The sequence below is a fragment of the Spermophilus citellus genome (assembly GCF_964194105.1).
Source record: "Spermophilus citellus genome assembly, chromosome: 18".
Classification (NCBI taxonomy): domain Eukaryota; kingdom Metazoa; phylum Chordata; class Mammalia; order Rodentia; family Sciuridae; genus Spermophilus; species Spermophilus citellus.
This window is the reverse complement of record NC_138200.1, coordinates 12,890,718-12,910,185: the sequence shown is the minus strand read 5'-3', so window position 1 is coordinate 12,910,185 and position 19,468 is coordinate 12,890,718. Positions and strand designations below refer to the sequence as shown.

The 19,468-nt window shown below is 54.7% G+C and overlaps 2 protein-coding genes across 2 annotated transcripts; both read left to right on the top strand.

The window, feature by feature from the left end:
* The first annotated feature begins 3,664 nt into the window (after positions 1–3,664).
* Positions 3,665–14,987, top strand: LOC308637742 (cell adhesion molecule CEACAM21-like). Its single transcript, XM_081274486.1, has 7 exons — positions 3,665–3,788; positions 11,784–12,050; positions 12,545–12,665; positions 13,616–13,668; positions 14,002–14,033; positions 14,545–14,586; positions 14,853–14,987. Exons 1-7 carry the CDS (start codon positions 3,692–3,694, stop codon positions 14,916–14,918), a joined length of 678 nt encoding a protein of 225 aa, XP_081130612.1. The 5' UTR covers positions 3,665–3,691; the 3' UTR covers positions 14,919–14,987.
* LOC308637278 (cell adhesion molecule CEACAM8-like) lies at positions 7,402–10,709 on the top strand (the record flags this gene model as incomplete). The annotated part of the gene is made up of 3 exons (XM_081273601.1): positions 7,402–7,566; positions 8,066–8,188; positions 10,702–10,709. Exons 1-3 carry the CDS (start codon positions 7,413–7,415, stop codon positions 10,707–10,709), a joined length of 285 nt encoding a protein of 94 aa, XP_081129727.1. The 5' UTR covers positions 7,402–7,412.
* Positions 14,988–19,468: the final 4,481 nt, after the last annotated feature.

Here is a 19,468-nt window from a genome sequence, read left to right as displayed (position 1 = left end):
ACATCTCACTCCACACTTTCCTACATTCCTGAGGGACTCTGAGCACTGTGGACTTCAGCACTTCTAACAGAGCCAGGCAGAAGCTCATCTACCCAGCACTCCCACAGCTGGGAATGTGCCCAGAGGATGGAAACAGGGGCTCCAATAGTTTCCCACAGGCTGACGCTCACCACACCACTTTTAACCATAGGCAGAGTGTAGAAACCACCCAAGGGTCCATCAACAGAGGAATACATAAATAAACATGGCTTACAAATAAATATGTTGGAGTATTAATCAGCCACAAAAAAATAAACTTCTGATGCACACCACAACCTGAGTAAACCTGAAAACATGATTAAACAAGAAGCAAAATGGTACATGGTTGTTTAATTTCATTCATATGAAATATCTGGAATAGGCAAATTCATAGAGACAGGAAATAGATTCAAGTTTACCTGGGGCTTGGGGGCCCTGAGATGTGATTGCATAATGCTTAGAGTTTTAGTGCAGGCAATGAAAAGATTCTGGAAATAGTAGTGGTCACTGTGTATTTGACTGGAATCATGGCATGTATTTGAATAGTTAAAAGGGTTCATATAGCACATTTTTTTCTAAACATTACGCAATGAAAAGTCTCTAGGAAAGATGTGTAAAATACACCCACTCTGCTCAGATAGTGTGTGTGTGAGTGTGTGTTTGTGTGTGTGTGTGCGTGTGTGTGTGTGTGTGTGTGTGTGTGTGTGTGTGTGTAAGGTAGTGGACAGGCATTAGGAACTAGGGATTGGCCCCAGGGCACTCTGCCACTGGACTACATTTCATTTTTTATTTTGCGGCAAGGTCTCACTACATTGCATGGGCTGTCCTCAAACTAGTGCTCCTCCTGCTCAGCCTCCTGAACAGCTTGGATGAGAGGCTGTGTCATGCATCTGGCCAGATAGTCTTCAAAACACTCACATGACAACCCTGAAGGACCTTTGAGACTAAGATCCAAGTATTTAAACACAAGAACAAAGCAGCCAACTGCAGACCCTGCTCACAAAGCCAGTGCTTCCACCCTAAAGCTTCAGGAGCTCTTCCCAAGGCCCTTCTTTGAAGGCTCAAGAACAGATGGCCCCTCCTGAGGCTGCCCATCCCCTGGGTGCACAGTTCTCCCTACTCTGGAGCAGGAGACCCCAGGACAGCTCCCGTCATTCCCTATATTCACCCTGAATTGGACAGAGTCAGTCAGCCTTGGGACCCAAGGTGAACAGGAACCTCCGTACAGCCTGTCAGAGCCTACTGTGCCCAGGGTCAGGGCCCGCTCTCACCATTTGGATCCTGGAGAGTATCCCTGCTGGAGTCCTTGACACTGGCCACGGGTCTCCTCATAACCACCAGGGGGCGACATGGGACTCACAGTCAACACTTGGCAGATTGATTCTGACACTTGGACTAGGCTTTGAGTCAGGAGGTGGAAATGTGGTCTGATTTCCATCCCCAGTAGACTGCAGGGTGCCTCCCACGAACCTGCTCAGCTCCCACTACTGCTCCTTCCTGGGCCTGTGAGGACCCTACACTGCCAGGGGTCTCTGAGCAGGCCCTGCACCCAGGCATCACCCATAGGGAAAGTCAGGGTGACCACAGGAGAATCACTAGGTAGAGGACAAGGCCACCCAAGTAAGGCCTGGGCAGGCCTGAGACACAGCTCTGCCAATAATTGGAGAGGGAGGGTCTCCTTAAAATCTTTCCCTGAGGAACGAGGAGCCCACGGTCACCTACCTCCACTACCACAGTCCTCCCCTCTCAGAACAAAAAGGGTGTGAAGTCCTGAGATAGCCACTCAGAGGCCAGGCTGGAGACACCAGATACAGAGAGCAGGTCCCCTCACCAGCCATCACTCAGAGGGCCCCTTTCCTGACCCCAGAGCTCTCTCTGTCCCCTTCCTGCAGAGTGGAAATCCACCTTCCTAGAGCTTTGGGAAAGACACAGGGCTAAACTGGGGCTCTCATTGTAACGGAAATATGCCCAGGGTGAGGGGACCCCAGGGGTTCCCTGTGTGGTGCTGAGAGCACTGAGGCCAGGACACAGCTGAGGCCAGTGCTGGGTGAGCCACTTCTCTCAGGGGACAGCGTCCCCACCTGCCTTGCTCCTCAAGGTGTGGCATGCAGTAGTGAAACCCAACAGGGAAAGCAGAAGGGACAGGAGGCAGGACTGAGAGGGAGGGGACAGAGAGGCTTCCTCCACAGAGACCCCGCCCCCAGCCCACATGACCCAGGAAAGTGCTCCTGCCCTGGGAGGAGGCTGAGCTAGAGAGGAGCAGGGCAGCAGGGCTCACTGGCCTGGACTTCGGCTTCCCAGCAGATCTGCAGTGAAGCTCCTTCCACAGGGGGGACAGAGCAGCAGGGACCATGCAGCCCCCCTCAGCCTGTCCCTGCAGAGGGTGCATCCCCTGGCAGGGGGTCCTGCTGGCAGGTAAGAGGGGACAGTTCCCTGAAAGAGGGTGCGGGAGCCACAGTCTTGCTGGTGCCACCCCTGGGGAGAACATGACCCTCACAGGGGACACAGGGCTTCATTGGGAACCCAATGGGAACAGAGCACAGACAGAAGCTCACCAACAGGAAACTCTCAGTGACCAGAAACTGTTGAAGGTAGACGGAAAGCTCAGGGGTTCTCTTTTCCAAGTTAATCACCAGGGGCCTTTATATTTTGACTATCAATGTTGGCATCTCTGTAAGGGCAACTCTCCAAATAGAAAGGGCAACAGAGGGCTGGGGCTGCAGCTCAGTAGTAGAGCACCTGCCTCGCACATGTGAGGCACTGGGTTTGATCCTCAGACCCACATAAAAATAAATAAAGATATTGTGTCCATCTATAACTAGAAAAAATGTTTTAAAAATAGAAAGACCAGTGAACATTGTCTGCAGCCACCAGCCTCAGACATTGGCACACAGACACCTGGACCCTCAGTGTGGGGACCCTGCTTCACTCATCCACAGGAGGCTGAGCCTGGTCCAGGCCCTGGGCTACAACAAGGGTCAGACTAGTCTCTGCCTCCTGGAGCTTCCTCTCTAGAGGGCAGGAAGCCAGGCCAGCAGGAAGATCTGCAGGTGAGGCCAGGTGCTGTGTAGATCTAGGAGGGCAGAGAGCAGGGAAATGTCCACAGGGAAGACCTGGGGTCTGTAAGGAGGTGGTCAGGGGAGGCGGGTGCCCAGGTGCCCTGGGCGTGAGCAGGGATCTGAGGGCACTGAGGGGCCAGCCTTGTAGATACCGGGAGACGATTGTTCCAGAGGAATGACAGGCTTAGGGGTCCTGAAGGAATGCATATGCTGGCTTTGACCCAGGGACTCACCCACTCACCACACACCCCAAGGCTGAGGAATGAGGACTCCTGCTGAGGACCTGGGCCCCATCTTTCCACCCAATACAAAGGGCCCAGTATTGATGGATTTCTCTCTCTTCCCTCCCAGTCTCACTGTTAACCTTCTGGAACCTGCACCCCACTGCCCAGCTCACTATTGAACCAGTGCCTTTCGATGCTGCTGAAGGGACAGACGTTCTTCTCCTCATCCACAATGCATCACAGAATACCATAGGCTACTACTGGTTCAAAGGAAAAACAGCAGAAGACAGCCATGAAATTATATCATACTCGATACTCACACAGAAAATTAACACAGGCCCTGCATTCAGTGGTCGAGAGACATTATACACCAATGGGTCCCTTCTGTTCATGAATGTGACAAAGGAGGACACAGGATTCTATACCCTACGAACCTTAAATAACTATCTCAGGCCTGAATTAGCAACTGGAGAGTTCCGTGTACATGGTGAGTGATACTCCAGGCCCTCGGGGTGTTGGAGGGGTTAATTCCACGGCACACACAGGACCCTGAGACCTCCTCCTGTGAGTTATGTCCCCACAATGGAGTTTGAGCATTTAGTGCAGGGTACACAGAGTGCAGACACACTTCAGAAGATCTGAATCCTCTGCCGGAATCCATTGGCAGAGAGCAGGGTGGTCTGGTGGGAGACTCGGCCCAGGCAGAGCAGTCTCAGCCCAGCCCCTGTGTCCTTCCCAGGAGCATGGCCCTGATAAAGACCCTGCAGGACTGAGTCAGGCCTGGGCTGAGGTCCCTGGAGTCATCACAGAGAAGGTCAGCCCAGGAAGCTCCTGCTCCAGACCTCTGTCCCAGGCTCCTGGCTCCAGGTGACCCTGAGGACATGTGGCCAGGGATGGAGTTTGGCTTCCTGTTGAGGGCCGCTGGGGAGCAAGGATTTACTGGCTACCTGATCTGGTAGCTCCTGGAGGTGGTCAGCAGCCAGGGCACAGTCCCAGGAGCCACATCTGGGCAAGGGCACCTGGGCATCTCCTTCTCCTGGGAATAGGTGTGGTGATCACAGAGGGACAGGTGCCTCAGGCCAATCAGGTGGCCTGATGGACCTCTATGGGGCTCCACAGGAAGGTCCATGTCCCCAAGGGGAGGAACAGAGGAAAGAGATGCTCCTGGAGCTCCTGTTCTCCCATGACCAGCCCAGGGCGCTCTGACTGGGAGGCAGATCAGAGTAGGGGCTTGTTCATTTGGGGGCAGCTCCTCCAAACCAAGGTCTGTGAGTATTTCAAGGTTAATTCATAGACAACATGGTGAACCAGACACCACTTCCCAGGTATCCAATAAATGGAAACTGAGACACGGGGAACACAGTTGCTGAATCAGGTCACACAGACCATGGGTGGCAGGTCAGTGGTGCATGTCACTCTGCAGCCAGAGCCCCGTGCTCTGCATGCTGAGGGCCTATTAGGCATCTGTGCACCAGAGACCAGACATTGGCTCAGGGCACTGGCAGCCTGGAGGGGACAGTGTGTTCTGGGAGTGAGAGCAAATGGAGGATAATCAACTTTTACTCTGGAACCAAATCACCTGCCTCAACAGAATGTCCAGGCCTCCCCTTCACCCAGCTGGTCCACACACTCCCTTGCTGGACTTGAAGCCACATGTGTCCTGGTGTATTGGGTTTCACTCCTTCTGAAGCATAAAGGACAGGACTTTCCTTTCTCACTCCCCACTGGACCCTGCAACCAGCACAGGGCTCAGTGTGTGGCCAACTCTCAATGGTTTTGGGATAGGGGGAAGGGATCATGAATGAATGACCCTGAACCTCTTCAGAGCCTGGAACCTGCATGTGAAATCCCAGGGTTTCTGCCACCTGCTCCCTGTCCCTCCTGGAGGGTGAGGCTCTATGCTCCATCCCACCAACCACCTCTCCTGAGGCCACCCAGGAGCCACATCACAGGATGCCCTTGGGATAGCCGGGCTGGGGAGGTCTTCAGGGTGGCCCTGGGTCAGTTCTGAGGCAGCCGTGAGGCTCTTGGACCTGGGGCTTTAAGTCACTGTACCCCCTCTGCTCCCTGCCATGGCGATTCTGGCTGTCTTGCTCCTGCCTGTCCGTCCTCTCCCTCCTTCTCATTCAGGCAGGACTGGCCCTGCCCTCACAATGAGCCATGCCCTTCCCTCCTGCACTAATGGCCATCTGTCCTGTCCACTTCCTGCTAACACCTGGGGCCAGGCCCCCTCATGGGCAGTAGTAAAGGGCATAGAAACAGTCGAGGCAGGTGCCCCTGTCACTTCACCCACTGTGAAGGAGGCACCACTGTGTCCCTTCCAGGGCTCTTTCCTTCCATGACAATGACATGTGAAATCGGCCAGGACATAGGCCTGAGCATCTCCCCCATCTACTCTCTGCACTGACTCAGCGAGGGGGGCAGAGGCAGGACAGGGCGGCAAGCCCCTAGGTCCCAGGCTCCTTACACCCAGATGACTGGTGGCTCCATCCTGGTCCCTAAGTGGAGCTCACGCTCCTCCAGTGACTCCCAGGACCTTCCCCAAGGGGGCGCTGGACTGAACGGTGCTGTCTCAGGGCTAACTGTCTATTCCATATGTGCCTGTGTCCCCATGAGGACACCATCACCACAAGGGAGGTCTGTCCCCACATGGTGTGATGCTCCAGCCACGGTCACTTACATTAGGCTCTAGGCCCTGATTTGGATCAATTTGATAATCTCATTGCACTTCCTGGGGTGAAAAGAAAAGGAAGAAGGCATTCCACAGGCCTGTGTCAGGTGCTTCCCCACTTTGCTGAGTCTCCATAGCAATTGGGAACATAGACTTCTAGATTTATTAACATGATCAATAATACTTCTCTGAATTTGGTGTTGTGCCTCATTTTACATAATAGAGACCCTCAGATGTCCCCTCTGACCAGTTCAGTCCTCCACCAGGACCCACAGGTCTCTCTCTACTCAGGAGTTTGCTGGTTTCAAACTGACTTTAGCATCTGCCTTGGGCCATAATGTGACCTCTCAGGACTTCAGAGCTCAGTCTAAGACATTGTGCTCCTTAGATAAATATTTCTTTCATAAAGGAGTCTTAGATCCTGGGTATTAAACACTATTTTCCCATATGGGAAAACTTTAACATCCCCCATTTCTACCCCAGGTCTGCCACACACAAGCCCACGAGGGCCGTATTTTCAGCAAGGTCCTTGTCCCCTCTTCATCCTCTTAGTGCTGATGTGTTTGGAACCATCCACTGGTCTCTCAGGACAATTCCACATGCCTCACCGGCTCTCTGCAGGGGGAGAGGGATGTAAAGACCAAGGACAGGAACATGATTCTGCTCTAAACCTTGTCTGTCCCCCTCACCCTAGACCATTCTTTGGACTCATGCTTTGCCTTCCAGGTGCCACTGGCTCCTGTCAGTCACCAGGAAAACCTGAGCAGAACTGTCCCCCTTGTGGCCCCAGGATGACCACCAAACTGAATGCCAAGCTTGCCCCTGGTATCCTGGTTTCTGTTCACACACCCCATTCTCAGATGAGGCTGTGGGATTTTCTTGAGGTTTAGGCACAATGGGGTGTCCCATCATGACCCACCTCTAGGATGGCCTTGAGAACCAAAGGCTCAGAGGACACACACGTGGGCCGAGCCCTGGAGTCTGTGCAGCTGGAGGGACTCTGTGTCTCAAGGCCAGCCAGGGCCAGCGAGGACCAGGAGAGACACGGGGTTTCTAACTCCCAGTCCTGGGTCTGTCCAGGACCAAACTCTGCAATTAAGTGCATCTGTGAGAAACTCTGTGCTTCTCCCACACACAGCCCAGGGGGCCCCACCTCCTCTGATCCCTCAGATCCTCCTGCATCTGCCCAGGATACCCACTCTGCCTGGTTCTTCAGGACTCAGGTTGGTGGGAGGTGAGAGGCCAGCTCAGGTGGAAAGACGCTTTCTCGGGGATCACAGGTACCACAGGGCAATCCTCTCTTTGTTGTCTGCACAGAGAAATTACCCAAACCCAACATCACAATCAACAACTCCCAACCCATGGAGGGTGAGGAATCTAGCATTAACCTGTGAACCTGAGGTTAATTATGCAACCTACCTGTGGAAGATAAACAGTCAGATGATCCCAGATGGTGACAGGCTGAAGCTGTCCAACAACAACAGGACTCTCATTTTATTCAGTGTCACAAGGAATGACCCAGGACCCTATGAGTGTGAAATCCAGAACCCAGTGAGTGCCAGCCGCAGTGACCCACTCACCCTGAATATTTCCTGTGAGTAACTTCTATTCCTCCATTACCCTGGCTGTGAACTCAAATACACAGGGCCAGAGGCTGGGCCACTTAGTCCCTCTCAGGTCCAAGTACACAGACCCTCTCTCCTGGGCACCTGGACTGGCTGTGACAATAGCCCCAGGCACATCCAGGCAGTCCCAGCCTTGGGCCATGAATAGGAGAGGAGAGCTTGTGGTTCCCTGGGGAGGCCTGGGGTCAGCCACCTGGGACAGAGAAGCAGGGATTGTCACAGACAAATTTCAGTGAACAAAGGTGTTTGGTTCAGACTTTCTCTGAGAGTGTATGGTGCTGGGATTTGAACCCAGGGCCTCATGCATGCTGGGCATGTGCTATACCACTGTACTCCCAAGCCTAGTTGCGACTTTTTAAAAAAACAAGGTTGTGACATGGATTAGTAGTTATATTGTGGCCTTCTACAGTCTAGGAACTTCCCCTTCTCTCTGATGACATTACATGTGGCTTTATTCTGTTTGTCCAGATGGCCCGGATGCCCCTATCATAAACCCCCCAGACTCACATTTCCCTTCAGGGACAAATCTCAACCTCTCCTGCCACGCAGACTCTAACCCGCCTGCTTTGTACTCTTGGTCTTTCAAGGGAGGCCCCTGGAATCCACACAAGAGCTCTCAGTCCCCAACCTCTCTACAAATAATAGCGGATCCTACGTGTGTGTCGCCCATAACTCTGTCACTAACCTCAATAGGACCACAACCAAGAACATTACCGTCTCTGGTAAGTGGACCCGGGAGCACAGTATCAAGTACTGGGTGGAGTCTTGATTTTTCTGGAAACAGTGTGGAAGAAGTTACTTCCTCACCTGGCACAAGCAAATCCTGTCCTTGCCTGAGACTCCCACTCCATCCCAGAGACTCTCCTCTTGCTTCTGATTCCTTATGACCAATCTAGGGTCCAGCCTGGAATGTGGGGAGGGGCTTCTCCCAGACCCAGAAAGTGAAAGACCCAGGTAGTGGAAGGAGCTTCCTGAGAGGGGGAGGGTCCTTGAAGTCAAGTCACTTCTTTCTGTCACTAACTTGTCCCTTTCTGTCACCTCTGCTTTCTTTTACCTCCTCCGTGAGCATCCAGGAACCTGCATGGCTTTGCAATACGTTCATCCTCTTTTTCCCCAAATGACAGGAAGAAAGCCCCCTCAGATGGGGGACGAGCAGGTCTGCTCCTGTCCTGCTCCAACTCCATCTGGGGTGGGAGGGGTGGGTGGGTGGGAAAGAGGCCTGGGAGGCCCATCTGGAATCTGGATCAATCGTGGGGTCAGTTGGTGCCTCCCAAGTCAGGAGCAGGGGAGGGAAAGAGCCAGCCTGGGGGCAGATGCTTCTGAGTTGTGTCCTGGCTCTGAAGTCCCCAGGTGCATAGGGTTGGGAACACAAGCCCATGTCATGCACCACGGAGAATAGCAGAGATGCACACCTGAAGGTTGGGAGCCTCACCTGCAGAGTCCCTGAGAGGCCGGGCAGGGCGGTGCCGAGAGCATGTGTTTGCAGGGAGGACATGGTGCCGGGGTTGGTCAACACTGTGACCTTCATCCCCACAGGTTCCTTTCACTGGGATATTTAATCCACAGGCCAGGAAATAAAGTCCTCTTCAAACTGACAAATCCTGTAGATTGGAATTTCTCCAGTCACTAAGATCATGAAGACGGGCTGGACCATCTTAATTCCCTGACAAATTATTTAATGAAAACTATTTAATGAAAATTATTTAATGCCCCTTAATGTAAAGCTAATTGCTGCCTGAGAGCCTGATCTTCTACAGGCACAGATAGTACCAGAAAAACGTTGCACGAGAGTGGATGGAAAAATTGTTCCACCTGAGGATGAGCTTGCTGGACAGACCCTATAGAGATGTCCAGGGACCCTCAAGGGTCACCCTAGATGATTTGAGGTCGGAAGGAGGGGCAGCACTTTCTTTACATTGTCACTTGAATGTTGACACCCAAACTCTGCCGAGGATCAGGGCCATCCTGTGGGGCACCTTACACAACTCACTGTGGGCTCTGAGCACTGGCTAAGGTCTCTGAGGAAGGACCACCTCAGGTCTGCAGCTGAAGCTCCTTCCACAGAGGAGGACAGGGCAGCAGCAAGGACCATGCATCCCCCTTCAGCCTGTCCCTGCAGAGGGGGCATCCCCTGGCAGGGAATCTGCTGACAGGTAAGAGGGGACAATTCCCTCAAAGAAGGTAGGAGTTAAGAGGTGGAGCACAGTCTTGCTGTTGCCCCCTGGGGAGGACACAACCCTCACAGGGGACACAGGCTTCACATGGAACCTGATGGGAACAGAACACAGAAGAGAAGCTCACCAACAGGAAACTCTCAGTGACCTGGGACTGATGAAGGGGGACAGAAAACTCAGGGGTATCTTTTCTTGGGCATCTCCTTCTCCTGGGACTAGGTGTGGTGAGCAGAGGGACAGGTGCCTCAGGCCAAGTCAGATGCCCTTATGGATCTCTATGAGGCTCCACAGGAAGGTCCATGTCCCCAAGGGAGGAACAGAGGAAAGAGATGCTCCTGGAGCTCCTGGTCCTCCCGGGACCAGCCCAGAGCGCTCTCACTGGGAGGCAGATCAGAGTAGGGGCTGTTTCTTTAGGGACAGCTCCTCTAAACCAAGGTCAGGTTACTGTGAATATTTCAAGGTTGATTTATAGACAACATGGTGAACCAGACACCACTTCCCAGGTATCCAATAAAGGGAAACTGAGGCACAGGGAACATAGTTGCTGAATCAAGTCACACAGACCACAGGTGGGAGGTCAGTGGTGCATGTCACTCTGTAGCCAGATTCCCATGCTCTGCATGCTGAGGGCCTATTAGGCATCTGTGTACCAGAGACCAGTCACTGGCTCAGGGCACTGGCAGCCTGGAGGGGACAGTGTGGTCTGGGAGTGAGAGCAAATGGAGAAAAATCAATTTTTACTTTACAACTAAATACACTCCCTCAACAGAGTGCCCAGGCCTCCCACTCACACAGCCGTCCAGGACCAGAGTGTCAATCCTGCATTAACTGAGAAATCCTTTACATCTGAATCCAATCAGAACGCCCTGGGCTGGTCCCGGTAGGACTAGGAGCTCCAGGGGCATCTCTTTACTTTGTTCCTCCCCTTAGGGACATGAACCTTCTTGTGGAGCCTCATAGAGGTCCATAAGGGCACCTGACTTGGTTTGAGGCACCTATCCATCTAAGCCATCAGGACTGGGCTGGGCGTCCTCACTCCCTTGTGGTCACTGAACTGCTCTACTCCAGGCAAATCCCACCTGGGTCCAAGGTGGACAGGCTGATAGTCCCTCCTTCCCCAACATACATGGCAGAGTTTCCAGAAATCACAAACCAAACTTTTATAGAGTCACTGCTGTGGTGTGAATGTGCCCCCAAAAGCATGTAGTGGGAACTGAACTCCCAGGGATCTGAGGTGTGGCCTCAGGGAAGGACGTAGGTCCCTGTGAAAGGAACAAGGCTGCTGTCACAGAAGGGGACCAGGTCCTGCAGAGGTGGCTTTCTGATAAGGGGTGTGTGTGGCCCCTTCCCCTTCTTCTCTCCCAGGAGCTCTCTCACCATGGGACGCCCCCTGCTGTTAAGATGCAGCAAGCAGCCCTCTTCACATGGAGGCCCTAGATCTTGCACTTCCCTGGCTCCAGAACAGTGAGCAGGAGATCTCTCTTCTTTACACACCACCCGTCTCAGGTGCTCTGTTAGAGCAGCACAAGATGCACCAGGACCAGCACAGAAGTTCTGGAAGATAAGACACAAGAGTCCACGGGAAAACCCACTTGATAATGAGGTGGCTGGACCTGGGGCCTGAGAGGAGGTTTCCGATCTGGATCCCAGAGAGATATCAAGGGACCAGTATGGGGTCTCCTTGGGTTCATCTAGGGTCAGAGGGAGGTTGAGCAAATTCCTATTTTAAGATGAGGACCGTGAGGAGGTTGCTGTGTAGTCCAAGGTCAACGTATTGCACTATATTTTGTAGTTTCCCAGAACACACTTGAACCATTTCACACCCAAGATCATAACAAGGGCATCTTATTTCTGGGTCCTCAACCACTGTCCATGGCCTCAACCATCCAGCTCATCCTCTGGACCCCTCACCCACATCACGATGGCCCTGAGAACAGGCAGACGTCTCTGAGGACAGACAGGGCCCCAGGCCTCAGGCCCGCTGTCAGTCAGCCCTTGCTGTTTTTCCACAGGGCTTGTGGCCCAGCCCTCCCTCAGAGCCACCAACACAGAACCACACTCTGTGGCCATGACCTGCCTCTCAGGTGACCCTGGAATCTCCATCACGTGGATCTTCAATAGCCAGACTCTGCAGCTCACAGACAGGATGCAGCTGTCCCCGGACCACAGGACCCTCAGCATAGACCCCGTCAGACAGGAGGATGCCGGGGAGTATCAGTGTGAGGCCTCCAACCCCGCCAGTAACACCAGGAGTGACCGCTACAGACTGGCTGTGATCTGTGAGTGGCCCCCGTCCCACCCAGTGCTTCCCTCACATATTTCACCGTCAAGGGCCATCATATGGCACCAGCCAGGAGCATGGGGTAGATGCCAGAGCTTGGAGAGAATGTGGTTGACTACCCAGAAATTAGGTGCCTTGATGTCACCTTGGTTCTGATCTGACCCGAGGCTAGGCCTGGGCTAGACAGTCTGTAAGGGCTGCCCACTGACACTGTCCTGAGATGGGAAGGAAGAGAAGAGGAAGAGACCTTAACAGGAACATGAGCAGGATGTGGCCCAGTTGCGTGTGGAGAGGGTCAGGCTAGAGCAGATGCAGGTTTCAAAACCAAACGTGAAGAAATCGCCAGAAGCAGAGAGTCCGGAGGACATGGTGACAACGTGACAAACTGCACTGGGACCTTGGTGCCATTTCCTTCCACCCTCTGTGGCCCCCTGCAGGGCCCAGCTGGTTCCCCTGAAGACCTGACCTTCAGCCCTTTCTCTTCTCTTTCAGCAGAAGAGAGGACCCCAGGCCTCCCTGTGGGGGCCGTCGCTGGCATCGTGACTGGGGTCCTGGTCGGGGTGGCTCTGGTGGCTGCTCTGGGGTGTTTCCTGCTCCACACAAGAACTGGAAGGTACCCAGGCTTCCCCCACCTGATCCCACCCAGGTGACCCCAGGCCTGAGGGAAGGAGACCCGTCCTCAGACTCTGGCCTCACTCCGACCTCCCCACTTCCCGAGGAGCCTCCCCTCTCATTCTCCAGGCTCCCCCCTCACCCTTTGCTGGCCCTGGGCTGCTGCCTCAACAGCTCCCTCCTCTGTGCGCTGGTCACTACGGACCTGTCCCCACAGCACTGTCCTCCTTCCTTCACACAGCAAACCTGCGACACTTCTTGTGACAGAGTTAGTGTCACACCCGGCACCTCCTACAGTCTATTTCCACCACCCGAAATGAGGGGTGACACTATGTATATCAGGGGTGTCCTGGCCCAGGTCACTCAGTCACGTGGAGAGGTCTTGAGAGGCTGGAGGGGTCAGCTCCCATAGCTTCATGGTTACCCACACCCCTGATATGTGAGGTGGGAGTCCTGGGGCCCAGCCAGGAGAGTGTGTCTTGGAATGTCCTTTGCCTCCTGGCCAGGTGGGTGGAGACAGGACAAGGCCACAGTCATATTTCATGAACTCCTGGCCCCAGCAGGGTCACTGAGGTTAGCTATTGTCAGGATGCAAGTGGCTGCTGCAGTGTCCTGCCCATGGTGACCGTGCTTCCCCCGCCCCACACGGCTTGGACCCATCCACTCAGTCAAACCCTCCTGCTTCAATTCATCCTAATTCCGCAGTCCCTTTCTAGGGTCAGTCAGCCAAATCCTCTTGAGTCTGCATCCGGAAGGGACATTCACCTCTGTCCCTGGGCAGAAGAGGCCACTTAAGGCCTTTCCTCAGCTCCCTTCTCGGCCCCCTTGTACCTGATGGAGTAAGAAAGGTTTCACACCCTCCTTGGAAATGGGGTACCCTCCTCTTCCCCTATCTGACCCCAGTCCATGACCTCTCTCTGCACCCTCATGAATAAGCCTGACCTTCCCTAGGGCTGGTGTCCAGCAAGGCCTCAGAGACCACCGCACCCCAGCATCAACAGCCAGTGAGTGCCCCTTCAGCCTGTGGGTGGCTGGGAGCCCCTAGGTCTGCCCCACAGACCCACTCTTGCAGTCAACCACTCCTTAGGTCAAGTCCTTCTCCTGGGCCTCAGGAGCCCTGTCATCAAACACTCAGGACAGGGGACCCACCTGGCCATACTTTTGGCATCTAGTCACCTCCTTAGGCTCCCTGGCTCCCTGGACCACTAACAGGGATGCAGGGTCTCTCCCAGGACATATTGTGTCCTCTGACCCTCAGAAAGCTGAGGACCCCATCTCCTCCTGCTGCAAGGGACCAGCCCTCACCACACCCTCCTTTAACTCTGTCTCTGTTCCAGGTCAAGGTCCCTCTGACAGCTCCACCTCCCTGGTAAGTCCCCCAGCTCCCTACACACAGGGACCCAGCTGTGCAGGCTCAGGGAAGGGACACTGTCAACCCCAGTACAGCACAGACGGCCCCTCTCATGTTGGACCAGGACAAGGTTTGCCTGGACCTGGACAGAGGCTTGGCCTCTCTCAGGGACAGGACCACCATCACTCTGTCCTCAGCCCACCCTGATTCCTTCCATTTGTCTCAGGAAACCGCTGGAGGCCAGCAGGTGCAGAGTGGGTGCTGGGAGCTTCTATCAGTGGCCCTGGGTTAATGATGGGGACCACAGTCTGGACAGAAACTGGGTGACTGTGCAGAAGTGGAGGCTGGTGCCCAGGACCCAGAGCTGGTACCTCCTGGGAAGAAAGGGCTAAAGCAGACACAGGGAGTAAGCTCTGGCCTGTCACAGATCAGAACCTTCCAGGCACCACCCAGCACCTGCTCCCTGGAGTCTCAGCCTTGATGACCCTCCCTCGCTGACCCTGGTGTCCACTCTTTCTCCCCTGCCCAGGCTCCTGTTTCTGGCCACAAAACTGCTGTTCCCATCTACCAGGTGAGTGTGGGAGATGAATATTCTGGTCCACTATCCACAGACCAGACTATGTAGCTGACACTAGCTGAAACTTCTTGAGTTTTCAGAAAAGAGTAGTCAAAACAGGATCAGGGGTGGTGAGCACAGGAGGAAGGGACCTGGAAACAGGAGCCACTGAGCCTGGCCAGGCACAGGACGGAGCAGTCCCAGGTGGACCAGGGCCTAGGAGTCGCTGAATTGAGTTCTCAGAAGGACACAGGGTCAGAGGACTCTTTGTTCTTTTTCAGGAATTACTAAACCCTGACCTGGACATCTACTGCCGGGCCGACCACACAGCCATTGGAGGTTCCTAGTTCCCACCAGACAAGGCTCCATATTGATGGAGGGAGGGTCCCCCTAGGACTCCACACCATGGGCAATGGAGAAATGAGCCCTGGGAGACTTTGGAACCTGGAGGGGAGGGGTCCCATGGGCTTTGGAGACCCAGAAAGGCTGCCCTGAGCTCTGAATGGCCAGCAGTAGGCTGCCTGTGCCCAGGAACAGGGGCTCCAAGGAGAGGGAAGAGCCCTGTGGGTCACCTGGAAAGGCGCTGAATAAAGACTCCCTTCCCTCCTTCGCTCTTTTGGTTCCTGTGGGAACGTCTCTTGGCAGACACTCCCCTCAGGTTCCAGGTCAGCTCTCTCCTGTGTCACGCAGGGGAATCGTGGTCTCTAAGTTGTTCCCTCAGGGTTTCTCTTCCTGGGAGACAGGAGCTGGGAGTTGGGAGCCAGGGCAAAGGTCGGGTCTGTTCACAGGGAAGGGTGAGGGTCCCAAGGCCCTGCAGCCAGCAGAGCACTCAGTGGCCCTCACACTCCAGGGACCCAGGGTGGCTAGCTGTGGCCACTGATTTCTTTCCTACTCAAAGGCCAGTTCTCAGGACATCTTCACCTCTGCTGGGACATGAGACTCTCAGAGTATCAGGGGACAGGGCCAGACCCAGACTCAGGCCCTGAACAAGGGCCTCAGGCCTGCCGGAGGCTCCAGCCCTGCCCTCCCATCACCTTCCACTCTGCCCTGCCTGGTCTCTCTGGAACCAGCCTCCTCTCCACACTCCCGAACCCAGGGCAGAGGCTCAGGGCTCCCCACATGGGGCTCTCCAGGCTCCATGTGATGAGACAAAGGATGTCCTCTCTCACCTGGGGCCTAAGATATTCACTGAAGCCTCCTCCACACAATTGGGCCACTGCTCTGACTCTGGTGAGGCCTGGGAAGGGTGACGTTCTCAGGTAGTTTCCCTTGGATCAGGCCACTACATTCCTGGAAATCAGAGGTCCATGTACTAAAGCTTAGGGATGCTCTGCTGATGGCTGAGAGTTGTCTGTCCCGAGATGAGAAGTCGGAAGAGACCCTCAGAGATTCCCCCATGACTCAGCTCTAGTGAGGCTCGTCCTGCGTGAACACAGTATCAGGTCACATGGTGACTTGCCTTGGTTTCCTGGGGAAGCTGCCACAGACTGTCTCCAGCACAGTGGCTCCAACAGCGGATCTCAGGTGTCCTTGCAGCTGCATTCTTTATGGAGGCTCCAGGGGCTGTGCCCACAGTCAAAGGAACCTTAAGACTGAGGTCGCTGTTGCATCTTCAAACCTGGTGGGAAGTTTCACTAACTCTTGGCCCCAGGTCCTGTCCTGGGAACCACACCTGGAGCACCTCCAAGCACAGCATCCTGCTCCCTGAGCCACACATGCTCTTGAGGTGTGGCATGGGGTCCAAAAAGGGAACCAGGAGAAAGAGGAAGAGGAACTAGAGGCAGGAGTGAGAGGAGAAGACAGAGGGGCTTCCTGGACAGAGACCCTGCCCCACCCACCTGACCCAGGAAAGTGCTCCTGCCCTGGGAGGAGGCTGAGCTCAGAGAGGAGCAGGGCAGCAGGGCTGACTGGCCTGGGCCTCTGCCTCCCAGTGGGTCTGCAGTGAGCTCCTTCCACAGAGGGGGACAGAGCGGCAGGGAGTCAAGGGAAACCTCCATCCAAACCACCAACACCAAACTGCTCTCTGTGGTCAGGACCTGCCTCTCAGATGACACTGGAATCCTCAGCAGCCAGAGTCTGCAGGTCACAGAGAGCAGGCAGCTGTCCCAGGACCACAGCACCCTCAGCATAGACGCCGACAGACAGGAGGCTGCAGGCAATACCAGTGTGAGGCTCCCAGCCTGGTCAGTTCCACCCAGAGAGACGCCCTCAGCTGCAGTGTATGATAGCCCACCTTTGGCCCACCCAGCAGTTATTCAACTCTGATTTTATTTTCTGGCTGTAACGTGGTAGTTATCAGGCACTTATGTTATTACAGCTGGTGAGAATCGTGAAACAAGTGGAGAGTCCTCAGATCTTGAACTGAGTCAGTAATGCTCAAAACCAGGAACTGACAGGCCCAGTTATGCTTGACCTAAGGTCCTGTCAACACCAGGTCCCACCCTTTGCAGGTCTCACAGGCGCCCTCTCCAAGGCAAGGTGGTGTTCTGTAGGGACAGGGGCACCTGGGTTGAGACCCAGTGAGAGATGGTGCTGAGAGGACAAGGCCTCTCCCCTGATATGGGGTTTTTTTAAAAAAAAAATTTTTAATGGTAGATGGACACAATATCTTTATTTATTTATTTTTATGTGGTGCTGAGGTTTGAACCCAGGGCCTCATGCATGCAAGGCAAGCATTCTACCACTGAGCTACAGCCCCAGCCCTCGCCCCATGAGGTTTCACCATCCCCCTGGAAGATGCTCCCAGGCACACCTGTTCCAGGGACCCAAGCCCAGGCTGAGTCCTGCTAAGGATGAACCCCAAAGTCCCGAGCACCCACCACCAGGCCTGACCAGCCCCTGCAGGCCTCACCCTCCTGGACCAGCAAACACCAGCCCCTACCCAGGGAGTGGTCTTCATCCACCACGACACATGTAATGTCATTGGAGTGAGGATCACAGGACAGGCCTGCCTCTGTCCTCCCCAAGGCCCAGGGCTCTCTCCTTGTCCTGAAGTGTTCTGAAAACTGTGTACCTCTGAGCCCCAGTTTGAAGAATGGTGCCTCAATGCACCCCTGACCCTATTAGGGACAGCTGGGCACCGGTGGGCACCATCATGGACAACTGCAGAGGTGCCCCATGCCCTGGAGCTATAGAGGAGTTCTAGCAGGAACTCCTTTTAGGGACAGCTGGGCACCGGTGGGCACCATCATGGACAACTGCAGAGGTGCCCCATGCCCTGGAGCTATAGAGGAGTTCTATCAGGAACTGCTGGTGGGTGAGCCTCTGCACACTGTAGGCTTCAGATCCTCAACCACAGAGCTCACATGGTGACCTCCATCCAGACTTGTGCCCCTGGAGCACATGACCCCTCAGTCCCTGCCCTGGGCATAGTGGTGTGTCCTCCCCCATAGAGAAGGACTACTCTACTTCCCCATAGAGCCTGCTAAGGGGGAGTTTTTCCAGTGAAGTGAAAAGAAGGGGATTTACCTCAGTAGCAGAGAACTTGCCTAGACTGCGCAACGCCCTGAGTTTGGTCCCCGATTCTGGATAAGAAAAAAAAAAGCAAGTAGTGGCAAGGCACGAGACCCTTTAGGACAGAAGCATCTCCTACTCCCACCATGGTGGGTGACTAATGAATGAGCAGGCAGGGTCTCTAGCTGAGCTCTCAGTGTGTCCGTCAGGCTCCTCCCACCCCCAGCACCCAGGACTGACCACATCACCAGAGAAGGCCCTGAGACAGAGAGCTCAGGGAGAAATGGACACACGGAAGCCCTGGGCCCCTGCTGCTTGCCTTCCAAGGACATGTCCTGAAGTCACTGTCCAAGAGCAGGTGCCTCTGCCCAGCCTGGCTCTGTGGACAGGGCCTGTGTCCTCCTGCCCTGCCCTGCCCCGCACACTCCCTGGGTCCTTCTCCAGGTGCCTCTAGACAAACCTGGTGTGGCTGTGCCCCTGTGAGGTGTGTGGAGAGGCTGAGTCTCTGGGGCATGTGTCTCAGAGCCACATCATGAACATCTCTGGTGTCCAGGACTGGAGAGGAGGGACGGGGCTCCAGCTCCTCCATGTGTGACAGGAAGTGCCAATCCTGGGTTCCCTAAGTGCTTCATGGGTCCTTCTGCAGAGAGTCAGGCCTGGTCACCTGGAGCAAGACCTGGGCCAGGCCCTCCTGTGTCAGCGCATCCTGGAGTCTGTGTCTGGGGAGGCCAATGCTCTGTTCCTGGGATACCAGGCCCCGATGGGACACTTCCTGCCTGACCTTCAGGACGCAGGCCCCTCAGGCCTCAGTTCTGCATGCACAGAAAGGGTCTGTCTCCCATAAATAAAGTATGTCTTCGTCCTGCTCTGACCCCTCCTCCTCCTAGTCTCAACCACTGGATGGATGTCACACATCAGTCATCTCAGAAGCAAGGAGGCCCCATCTCCCCCTCTTCCTGTCTCACAGAGCCCTTCCAGATCCTTCTCTGACAGACTCACAGAGCCCTTGGGGGAGATGTGGGCCTGGCCACAGGCAGGGTCATGTCTGCTGGACCATCCAGGGAATGCAGATGGTGGCTACTGTACCGATATGAAGATGCTGAGGGGAACCACGTGTGGCCAGGCACTGAGCTTCCTGCTGGGAGGACCGCAGAGCTCCAGACACAGTGGTGACCTGGGGGGATGGACAGATTCCACTCAGGGAGACCCCCCACAGAGGATCTCTCCAAGCTGACAATCAGGGTGTGCCCCACCCTGCTTTAGGACCTGTCCTAAAGGGGATTTGACCTCAACAGGTGGAGTCACACTAAAAGCCACAAACAGCCCCAAGTTCTGGCCTTGCCATCCAGCAGGACAGAAGTCTGATTGTCCCTTCAGTGCAAATCACTGGGTTTGATTCTCCAAATCCCAGCACTTTTGGCCTCCTCGGGGTCTACGCAGACTC

Excerpts from the sequence above, each read along its gene's own strand:
- LOC308637742 (XM_081274486.1), top strand. The coding sequence starts at position 3,692 with ATGAATGTGACAAAGGAGGACACAGGATTCTATACCCTACGAACCTTA. Across the intron at positions 3,789-11,783 it reads TGGAGAGTTCCGTGTACATG|GGCTTGTGGCCCAGCCCTCC; the intron begins GTGAGTGATACT and ends GTTTTTCCACAG. Across the intron at positions 14,587-14,852 it reads CTGCTGTTCCCATCTACCAG|GAATTACTAAACCCTGACCT; the intron begins GTGAGTGTGGGA and ends GTTCTTTTTCAG.